The sequence below is a fragment of the Merops nubicus genome, unplaced genomic scaffold, assembly GCF_000691845.1.
Source record: "Merops nubicus isolate BGI_N331 unplaced genomic scaffold, ASM69184v1 scaffold1892, whole genome shotgun sequence".
Lineage (NCBI taxonomy): Eukaryota > Metazoa > Chordata > Aves > Coraciiformes > Meropidae > Merops > Merops nubicus.
This window is the reverse complement of record NW_008594049.1, coordinates 21,940-33,586: the sequence shown is the minus strand read 5'-3', so window position 1 is coordinate 33,586 and position 11,647 is coordinate 21,940. Positions and strand designations below refer to the sequence as shown.

The 11,647-nt window shown below is 43.0% G+C and overlaps 1 protein-coding gene across 1 annotated transcript in view; it reads right to left on the bottom strand.

Annotated features, from left to right (window-relative positions):
* LOC103768450 (protein sidekick-1) overlaps window positions 1–11,647 on the bottom strand; it is a gene marked incomplete at its 5' end in the record, with an annotated part of 77,383 nt that overhangs the window by 45,578 nt on the left and 20,158 nt on the right. The window contains 4 exons of the mRNA XM_008935593.1: window positions 1,423–1,558; window positions 6,347–6,417; window positions 8,278–8,381; window positions 10,412–10,613. Coding sequence (XP_008933841.1) covers window positions 1,423–1,558; window positions 6,347–6,417; window positions 8,278–8,381; window positions 10,412–10,613 — 513 coding nt within the window. The remainder of the gene's footprint in view (window positions 1–1,422; window positions 1,559–6,346; window positions 6,418–8,277; window positions 8,382–10,411; window positions 10,614–11,647) is intronic.

The window sequence follows — 11,647 nt, the reverse complement described above, 5'->3', positions numbered from 1 at the left end:
TTCCTGCTGTGAGTGAATTGTAATAATATGCTAAGCTGTGCAAAACCTCGGGCCAGTGAGGAATGGGGGTGTTCTAAGGTGAGAATTGTCATATTATGAGGAGAAAAAGGGAAATTTCTCTTAAAATACACTTGTCTCCACCCCTTTCTCTCTCTCTCTCAGCTCCCTGGAGAGGTACAGCATGTTTTTTTGTACTCGACAGCTATTAGGAACATAGCTGCAGGGCCAGCCAAGAAGAGGGAAGAGAGGAAACCAGTAAGTTTCACAGACTCCCTGGCTTGGGAGACTAGACAGCATCCAAAGTCATTATAACATGATAATATACATAGCCAGTCATTCACCTTTTGTCTGGGAAAAAAGTCTTATGCACACCTCTAACCATAGGAGCTTTACATCTCTACTCTGGCCTGGTTAAAACTCTGCACAGTCTGAGAGGTCTTATTCAGCACTGACCATATAAGTGAGGTCAGAGTTAGGTGCTTACATTATTTTTAAAGCATCCACTTTTTCCACACCCCCACAAAAATCACTTTTGCTTTTGTCAAAGTCACTTTTATGGGTCCGGGGAAACGTGGAATATAATGTAAGACACTAAAATAGTCTCACTCAACCCTATTCTGCTGCTCTTAGAGAGACCATTATCCTATTCTGAATATTCCACTGACACCAAACAGGACAAAGAGTGGTCCCTCCATAAGTGCATCTCATTGCTGGACTAATCTGCCAAGCTAGAGTGCTCATATCTTAGACCCTCATGATTTTATTCTGCCTATTCTTCACTCTGATTTCCTTTCTAGCCTTTGTCTAAAAATCCTTTATATTTTTTCTATTGTTCCTCTTCCTCTACACCTTCTTTCCACATGAGCCCAAACCCTCAGTGACCAACATGGCAAGTATGCACCTTAAAATTCTCGCTCAGTTTTGCTACTTCCTTCCAAAACAGGGACAAGTATTTTGAATTTATAAAAATTCTACTGAAAATTTCTCCTCAGCTATTTTCTTCTACTGCAAACAGTAAAACAAAATGGTAATTATAAAAACTATTACAAAATAGCAAGAAAGAAAAAGTTTCCCAGCTGAGGAAAGTGAAGTCTCTCTGGTTTTATCTGATGGCAGAACAAAATATACCCAGGTAATGAAATGGAGGTAGAAAAAAGCAGGAAAACAGGATACATGTGGGACAGAACATCAATTCAAGCGTGCTGGCGTAGATTAACATCTACCATCAAAAGTGATGCCGATCAGACACACGTTATTAGCACTTTTTCAGCATCTTCATCCTGATTGTGTAAAAAATAAATTATCCCAAACGACCTTAGACACAATTGTGCATTATTTCCATGGGGCAAGAGGGCATATAATGCCAGGCATACCAAGGGGTTATTTTTCTGGGATATTACAGGGTCCAAAACACAGGCTTACGTGTGAGCTCTGCTCTTAAAGCTGAAGGGTTCTGGATGGTTTTGGATTCTGTTCCAGATCCAGTGTCATAATCCAGCTCCCGATAGTAGATGCGGTATCCCAGCAGCAAACCGTTCACACTCTCAGCTTTGGGTGGCTGAAAAACATTCACATGAGGAATGGGCATTGTTATAATGTGCACTGCAACAGAATTCCACCACCACGGGCAGGGGCTGACACATGTCCTGTGTGAAGGGACACAGTGGTGAAAATAGCCATTACTAATACACAGAGGAAAAGGCTGTGCGATCTGAAGCACACAAGTTAAAGGCAACTTTGATGATTTCACTCAGCTGTAGCAAATACAAAAGGTCCTTTACTTAAAAATTGATACCCAATGCACTACACTAAGACCTAAGCTGCTTTCCTTCTTGGTCCACAGAAACTTGTGCATGATAGAGAATATAAATAAGCACCTCCCTGAAAATGCATGTGGTGGCCAACAACAGTGGAAGAGCAAAACAGGATTTCACCTCTTCCGAGATGAAAAGAAATAAAGACAGAATTTCTTTAGTGGCATTATTTTACTGAAAGATTGATGAGAAAATAGCAAAGAATTAGGCACATTCTGGCCTTAATTAGGAAGATGAAAATAGGTCTAAGAGTCTCAGAGAGGGATTTAGGGAGGAGTCACAGTTTGATGGACACTGGTGTGTTGCACAGGTCCAGCCTCCCAGGCAAGCCCAGGTCTCCTCCAGAACAGCTTGGAGCAGTATGGTGCATTGGGCTGCTCAGATACGAGGTGTTTTTTCTTCTGCAACGTGTTGGAAGCTTCTCAGAGACATAGTACCTCAGCAAGGATTCTTTAGCAGCCCCTCACATCTTCCTTCAGATACAGATATACAGCCAGTACACTGAAAAATGAGACTTTTGTCTGAATGGCTTGCTTACACAGAGATACAAGCAAAAGGACTCTTCATGTTTGGGAGGGAGGGGGGCAAATTTAATGAGTCTCATACAGGGTAGAGAACTTCAGAGAAGAAAAGATGCCCTGAGCCATTTATCTTCTAAAGATTCTTGTAGTGAAATTTAAGGGGCTGAAAGTATAAATGAAAAGGATTTTAATGATGATCTTGCCTTTAATCCAGAAAGACCCCTAGCAGCCTTGAGAACTTTACTAGGAAAATCTTCTGTCCGTTGTGGAAAAATTAACCACTGGTGGGAAAGGCAATCACAACAGAAGGTAATACGACATGTGTTTTTCATGAAGAAAGTAAGGATGTTTTTACAGGAAAGGAGGAGGATATTTAGTAATAACCCAGCATTCTGCCTCCAGAAACGACAAGAATTTTCCCTTACTTCATTATGATGGCAAGAGGAGAGAGAAGGTTGTCCTGTCTCAATGCAAAGGACATCGCTTTGGGTGAGGGCTGAAGGTATAAGTAGAAAGAATGCAGCTTATGGAAACCAAAAAAGAAAATTATGTGAACCAGAGTATAAGAAAGCCACACAGCTACCAGGAAAAGGAGCAGCCACTGCTCCTGCAAGAAGCTGCATTCTTTTGCTGAAAACAATCCAAATAGTCCCAAGATCTTGCTGTATTTGCTCTGCACAGTTGGAGAACCTCATTCATCACTGCTTCATGTTCACTACTGTGCTCCATCCTTTGGGGGAAGCTCTGACCATGTTTCACTATTATTTAGCACCTGCATTACAGAAAGATCTGGGAATACAGGATTGTGAAGGACCTCAAGAACCATCAAGACCCTCAAGACTGCAGAAGGTCAGCTGCTTAAAGTCCTTTTCACAAACAGAGCAAACTCTACCAGAAAACAAGCTGATATTTCTGCTTCCCAGTATTCCTTTTGGAAAGCTGTTCCAGATCTCACTACTTGGGCGCTTAGAAACCTTCATTTAATTTCTAATCTAAATAATTCATAGCTAGTTTATAACCATTTGCTCCTGTGCTAACATTGCCTTTTGGCTTAAATTGTTCTGCTCCCCATGGGGCATTTACTCCCGTGATGTATTTTAAAAAGGGCAATCATATTCCCTCTCAGACTCCATTTTACAAGGCAAATTAATCACCCTCTTGTACAAGAGCCTTTCCTAGTCACGTGTGACTAGGAAGAAGAGCCCCTTCTTCAAGGGACTGAGCAAACAGAGCAAAGTGACAGCCTGCTCCAGGACTGCCTGGTGACATGGTCCTTCATGGACCAGCTGGAACGTTCTCCCCTGCAAAGTAAAGATGAGACATGGTTTACTGGTAATTACTAGTGTATCTATTATGATCTTTTTTTTTTTCTTTTCTAAGCTTCTGACCTTCCTCTTTTCTAGCTTATACTGAGTTTGCTTTACCCTGATGGTGCCCTAGCAGAGAAAGGCTCCACACCATGGCAGTGTCCTTGCCACCTCCTGGCCTGGCAGGGAGGAGTCATGGCCCAAAGCACAAGGACTGCCTTCTCCCCAGGCAAGGGCACAGAGAAGCACTGTCCCACCAAGACACATCCCTGAGTACATGATCACAAAGGAGGAGAGAGGCTGCAAACAACCAAAGCCTGTGCTCATTCACACGGTGCAAACATCACTGTGAACATTACGTGGATTTGTATTTCAGTTAATTATTATCTAGAAGGGAGGTGCTCTTGGAAAGATTCTATTTTCCTATTTTAATGCATTTAATTTTTTTTTTAATAAATAAAAAACCACCCCACAATGAGGTGGAATATCCTACAGAATCTTAAAAGGAAACCACTACTGATGCAGAGAAAGAGATTTTTACTCCCTACTCTGTCACATAGCTCCCTAACAGGTAGAGCTAATTCCTCACTGTGGTACAACACTGGTTTGTTGATTGCAAGCATTGTTTTCTTAGGCTTTCATGTGATTCTCCATTTTTTCCTTCCTTAAATTTAAGACAGGGGAGCTCAGAAAATAAATGGTTTGAAAACTGTTCTCCTTGCCATGGAAATGATGATTCTTTCCTGAAAAGGGTACTCAGCTAAAAGGTCAGGTCTTCCCCTTCCTATCTGTCTTTCATGGACAAAACTCTGCTTTTGATGTAATGGATTATTTAGGATTTTATAGGAAAGCCCAAGGGATCTGCTGAAATAGGTAAAATGATTATGAGTGGCAGCCTGTAATGTCATAGAGAAGTAAGAGAAACATGGTTTTATTATTATTTTTAAACAGCACAAAAAGACCAAAATGTAAGTTTGAATAATTGTTATCTCTAAGGCAGAAGCAGAACAGTACATGATGCTGATGTTAACTGTAACATCCCCCAGAACATTTGAAATACCTTGCATTATTGATACAACAGACCTCAGTGGAAATTACTTATTTTCTTCCTACTTTAAATTTAAAAATAATGGACTGATTGGACCAAGCAGCTGAAAGCACAGATAGTGCATCCAGAGTTTGTTTTGTGAATTATTCACACGGCTCAAAGTTAAAAATTTAGCTTTGCTTGGAAATCTACTCTCCCATTTAGCTTGACTGCTGTTTTTAGTTTACATTATTTCTTAGACACCACTGTGAAACTTCCTCCTAATTGGAGGTTATTGTGGGACTTGAAGATTTTTGTTTATTTGAAGAATATAGTACGGCTGAATTACCAGGACCTATTAATATACATGTAGTAATGACATATAATCGCCCACAACTCCCTTGAGATGGCTCTGGCACAACCACCCCATTTCATTTTCATGAAATAAAAGGCATCCAATTACCTAAACAACCACCTATTTCACATTAACTACACACCAATAATCAGTCAATTGGGGGAATGTTTGTTTCTGTGGTACATCATGCCTCACATCCTCTTTGTCCTCTCTTTGTGTACCTTTTTTCCTTCACCGTGGGCTTTATTTGTAGGTGGGGTGGTAGATTTACATCTCTCCCTAATTTCTTTGGTAAAACTGTTCAACATGCTGCAAGCAATGCTGTTGCTTGGTATTATGCTGCGTGAGCCTGGGCCAGCAACCCAGCAGTACAGCCAGGCACATTTTTGACACTGCTGCTACATATCAATAAACAGACCCTCATACATATATTTTTTCCCCAAAATGCAAGGAGGCCCATTTGTACTGTAAATATATGTACATTTTTCACTATAAATACAATCAGCCCAAAGTTATCCTTGTTATGTGGGGGGATGTTGTCTCAGGAGCAGGGTGGGCAGAGGCTTAGCAGGACAGGTTAGTGAGAACATGCAGTACCCCACAGGGTTCCCCACATTAATGTTCACTCTGCAAAAAGAAGCCTCAGGCACTGGGTCACAAAATGTTCCAGCATCTCCCAGGAGGCCAGTATTGAAAGACAAAGGAAAGCAGAAGAAATGCCTATAAAAAAACACGGGCTTGGCAGGAATACTTCCACATCCGACTCAGAGATATTACAGAGCGCTCAAACTTCCTTTCTTTTCTCTGAAGAAATCTCAGGTTTTAGCCCTCAAAAAGCCAAAAGGGCATGTGGAGTTCCTCAAAGGTATGAACAGGATCTCAGGCACAGCATGTGCTTCTGATTATTTCAGCAGCTAAAGGAGGCAGAATGGGATGTGAACGAAGGTGAGCTTTTGATTACCTGATCTTTACCGACGCCACACTCTGTTGAATGCTTTCCATGTAAAGATGCCTGTCTCCTGATATCAACGAAAGGACAGGAGAATCTGTACAAGTAATGACCTTGGGCATCACTACAGAGACTCCTTTACCTCCCAAGCTTTCCCTCATGGGGCACAAAGTAAAAGTAACTGCCAGAAATTTCCATCCATCACTAAAATATATGCCTAGATCAGGAAAATAGGGAAGTAGCTGCAGTCCTTCAACTTTACTACGCTGCTTCCAGGTCAGGAAAATGTCCCTTGCAATGTATTATTAAGGCAAACAAGTCAAAGCAACAAGAAAATTGTTCCAGAAACATCAGATTTTTTCCTTTTACCTACCTGCCACTGCACAAGGACAGATGAGGTTGTGTGGGGAGTCACTAACACAGAACTGGGTGGTTCATCTGGAACTAAACAAGAAAAAAAGGTAACCAGAGCTGTTACAGCAACAGGGTGGGAAACAGGCAGCTTTTATTCATCAGATTCTCTTTCTTCACTGCTGAAGAAAATCTTCTGTCCCAGCTACTACGTGGTGTGTCTCAAAAGCAAAGCTGTGGATGTGAACACTGCAGTCCAGGCAGAAGCCAGCCACTTCTCACACACCCCTCGCTCTACCTGCAGCCTTGGCAGCTCGACCAGGAACAAGAGAAAAGGTGAGGGCATAAATCTGAAGGAAGCTGCAGCATGCCAGCCACTTACAAACGACTGGATACACACTGGAGAGGAAGTTAAACCAGCTGTGTGCACGCTTGAAAGAGTGAGCAAACCACTCCATCGTATTTTTGCCACAGAAAAGGTGAGGGCATAAATCTGAAGGAAGCTGCAGCATGCCAGCCACTTACAAACGACTGGATACACACTGGAGAGGAAGTTAAACCAGCTGTGTGCTTGAAAGAGTGAGCAACAGTTTTGCCACAGTTAGGGCAAGCCCACCTTGTTTTTAGGAGCCTGTGTCACACAGTCACAGATTATTTTAGTTAGGACAGCTTGTTTTATCATGGGTTAACCCTTTCCTGTGGCTGTGGCCCATCACCCACTCTCACACACACGCTCTAGCAGCTCCAATACGAAGAGGAGAAGGCTTATCAGGAGCTGACAGCCCTCCACAGTGCAATGCTCCAGTGGCAGACCCAGGTTTGCTCAGCGGAATAAACGTTCAGTTTGTTAAGGAAGTGAGAAGCTTTCACAGGATTTCCCTGTTGCATTGTGAAGAGGCCAAACACAGCTCTGGACTCACTGCAGCTAAATTCAAAGAGAATTGAAAATAAAATTTTCAGTTGTGAAACGGTGAGTCAGTGCTGCCTCATTAGTAGCAGATACAGCCTGCACCCAGCAGCAGCTGCTGCTCTGGAAGGTGGAGAGCTAGGTGGTCTTTAAAAGGCTGCTAGGCACATTATTCAGGCATCACATGGGTTCTTGCCTAACGTGGGATACTCCTGAGCTCTGGCCTCTGTTTTGCTGATTTCAAGATCACATTCTTTAAAAACTCTTTGGCAAAAGTGTTTCCTATTTTTATATCTCAATGTCGTATTTAACTAGTCATTCCATGAGCTGTATGAAATACTAGCTAATCTCTAGCACCACATATCTATATATCTGTGTCTATCTATCTCAGTATTTCTCATGCCATTTCACAGGCTAAGGGTAAATACTGATGCTTTTTTATGCTTCGCAGAGGTCCTTTCTCCATTCAAGACATGAGCTACTTCTGCATTCAAGCATTGACTCTACACAATCAAGGAATTAGAAGCTGATCTCTAAGGCTAAAAATAAAAGCCTTGTCAATGTCATTCACAGTTTATTAGCCCTGATCTGCAGGATTAAATGCTCATGTTTCCAGGAGCTTCATGCTCTTTCTTACTTATACCTCAGCAATTTTGCATATTGCAGACTGATGTGGATTGTGAGTGAAAACAATTGAAGAAACTTCTTCAAATGTATGCATGGTTCTACATTTATTTTTAATGAGCTCTTTAAATTATTCAATTTCTGCAAAGATAATGGTTAGTGCAGAGTTTGGAAGCCAATCAAACGGAGTTTAATTCCATTTTGAGACTCCTGAAAGTATGATTCATTATCAGAGGGCACAGCAGGCCACTTAAGGCTGCTTGTTTTAATTCAGCCACACCTCATTACTACCTGTATCAATCTGCTATGAACAGAACTGCGCTGGCTGTTGGATTTTCACTCCACAGTCCCAGTGGAGCACACACTGCAGTGGGTCCAGCAAGCCCAGGAGCACCCACCCCATGCCTCTCCTCCTCACTTACCATCCTGCAGGGTTGTGACGGGCTCAGTCTCCACACTGAAGTCACTGTCCCCGATGTCGTTGGTTGCCTTCACCCGCAGCCTGTACGACGTGAAGGGGTTCAAGCTGTGGAATGTAAAAAATAAGGCTGCAGGTTGAAATCTCCCTACACCGCCACAATCTGCCTCAGAACAAGCCTCTACAGAGGACCTGTCCACTGGCAGCTGAAGTCATGGAGCTGTTTGTCTCTTCTCCACATGGCCTTTCCCCTGCAGCCTCCCCCAGCTTCCTCGTGGCATGGGGTGTTCACACCCTTGCTACCACCAGCATCCTCTCAGATTTCCACTGGCCTGAGTTCCTGAAAGCACACACGGATTCACAGCTGAACTGGGCTCCAGGAAAGAGCCATGAAGTCGCCGTTCATGGAGCAGCCTATGACTGGGGCTGGTTGGAAAGGACAAGATGTGCTGTTATCTGAGTTTTGCACAGCTATCCAAAACCAGGCTTTCAAGGTGCCTGAGATATCCTCAAGACAAATCTGTGGGCCAGCTCATCCTCGGTGCATGGGTGGAGGTGACATGCAGAGAGGAAGCAGGTAAAGTGCCCAGGGTCACCAGTGTGCAGCAGGCACTGGAATTCAGAGCACCAGCCTTCTGACTAATCCTCCAGACCACACCATTTGATCAGTGCCTTTTATTCCTACTGAATTTCGAATTAATGCCATTACCTGGATTATTTAATAAAGACAGTAACAACAGGTTCCCTGCAGCTCTTTTATCTACGCAACGCTTTAAGATATGCACAGAGTGATTTCCAGCTGACATAACCTTCACAAAGATTCTTCTCTCTTGACTTGGCAGGGAAGGGGTGGGGGAGGCTGCCTTCTTAGTAACATGCAGAGGCTAGAAATGCAGAGCTGTAAGTTACAGGGGATTTAGCTAATTAATTGCTAGTGTCTAGCCATCAGCTGGCAGATATAACGCTGACTCCAAACCTGAGTAAAGTTACTCGTAAGGAATGATTAAACATTAAGGGATAATGCATTCTGATGGGCAGCACTCTCACATCACGTATGTGCTGCTCCTCTGGACTTTCACAGGAAAATGCTTTTAGCAAGAGAGAGAAGAAACATTTTTCAGCAGTGCCACCCTTGCAGGACACCATTACCTACAGCAGCTCAAACAATTTGAATGGTCTTTCTTGATCTTTTGTTTTCAGTAATGCCGATGTCAACTCTAAATTACCCACCTTGTTTCCATGATCTTACAGGTTTTGACTGCAAAGATACTGGGTATAATTCAGGTTGGTTATAAGACCTCCAAGGTCAATGAATCAGGTCTATATTTGTACCTATAATTGCCAAGTTCTCTTTTTTTTCTGCACAGTTAGATGAAAGGTTAGGAATGTATCTGTATCTCCTGGCACATGACCAATGAGCTGCCATATACCATAGCCACTGAAGTTTTTATAACAGACCTGAAAAATCTGTGTCTGAGTGCTTTAAACACTTGATTCTCTGAAAGCTCACAGCCTTTTAGAAATAACCTAATTTGTACTAGCTCGTCAACAGAGGAAATGGACAGCAAAACAAGTACCTCCTCATAGACATTCAATTGCTTTCACAGATGTTACAAGGACTTTAATTACAACAGCATTGCTGAGGATATAATGAAGCCTGAATAACAAAGTTCAAACATTCTGATGCTATCTATAAACTTCAGTATGGAAAATACAGATAAAAACGGTTCTCATTTCATCTGGAAAAGCTTATATAGAGATAATTACAACGCAGCACTGAGAGGATTTTAACATCAACCACTACTGCAGGGATTTTTAACTAGTTGTATTTTACAGAGCATAGCGTAGCTACGTATGGTTTAGCCTGTGTAGCTAAACGGTGCTACCTACAGCGTTGAGCTTTCAGGAAGGGCTTCAAAAGATGCATTGCTATCCAACTTTAATTAGATTTATGGCATGACCTTCAGCAAATCTCTCAAGCGCTGCTCATACCACCCCCTCCGAAATGGGAGATGGGATTTCACTTAACCCCTCTCCCCCAAAAAGACTGTGAATTTGACTGCTGCTTGCTTTAGTTTCCTAAAAACTGGAAGTGGGAAGTGTGGGAATTCCTACGCTAGCCTGGGATCAGGTGATACCTTTCAATGATGCAGGACGTTGCCTCGTGGCTGATGGAGGAGGAGTAGGTTTGCCAGTCTCCATTTGGCAGTTCTCGCACTTGTACTGTGAAATATCGTATTGGTGAGGACCCATCACTCCCAGGGACCCACTTCAGCAGCAGGCTCCGGGATGACACATCGCTCTGGGGGGTCATCACCTGCCTGGGAGGTGCTGGTCGTTCTGCAATGAAACCATAGGTTGGTACTGCTTTGAGAGGAAATTCAAGCTAGCATAAAATGTGACAGTCTGATCGGGTTTTCACAGTTTTAATGGCACAGGAGACTGAACTTTTGGATTTTCCCCATGAAGTACACAAGCCACCCCATTCCTTAACCTTTTACTGAAAAGAACAGCAGTAAAACTGATTCTTAGCTCCATGCATAAAAGGCCACCATTGGATATACACCTTTCTACCAACAGACACCACACTTGGGGGTCTGAACCTGGCGGGTTAAGGAAGAATCATCAGGACCAGCAGCCAAGAAAACCAAGGGAATCTTTAAGGAAACTCAGCTAAGCCTCTAGCTGCAGCTGCTCTTTTAAAAGAATTTGCCTGTAAACTAGTTCACTTTTCAACCTGTGCTTACTACTCACTACCACAGAACCATGTTCTCTCCATGTTAGCATTCTCCTCCACCAGCTGCTCCCCAGCCAAGGCATGAAGAGGAGGAATGAATGAGCTGGAACAGGCTGTTGTGACACTGGATTCCTGCACCAGCTCTCTCTGAGCAAGGAACCAGGAACCATTAGCAGCTCCTGCTGCTGCTGCTTCCAAACCCTGGCTTGGAGACGGAGCAGAGCCGAGGCTTGAGTACCTGCCGCAGTTCCCTTCCAGATCTGCCCGATTCTTCCTTTCATATCCACTAACCTTGAACCTGCAAAGTCAAAGCAGGCAGTGCCAATGCTGAGGGAGCTCTCTCCAGAGTAATTAAGCGTACAGGGTTTGGATGAGGCAGGGAATGGTAATGCAGGTGTAAGCATGCCAGTCCCCAACCCTCCCAATATAGATCTCCTTTCCCGTCACTGCGGCTCCGCACTCCATCGATTTCAATAGAGAAACTCTATAGAGTGAGGAATAATTGTTTAATTGTTTATCATGAAGATTATTGATTCTGATTAAAATGTGTGGCATGTAATAAAGCAGAAATTGATTGGAGACACCGCAGTGACTTGCTTTTGAGAAGCAATTCAATTCAACTTCATCAGCACTTGTT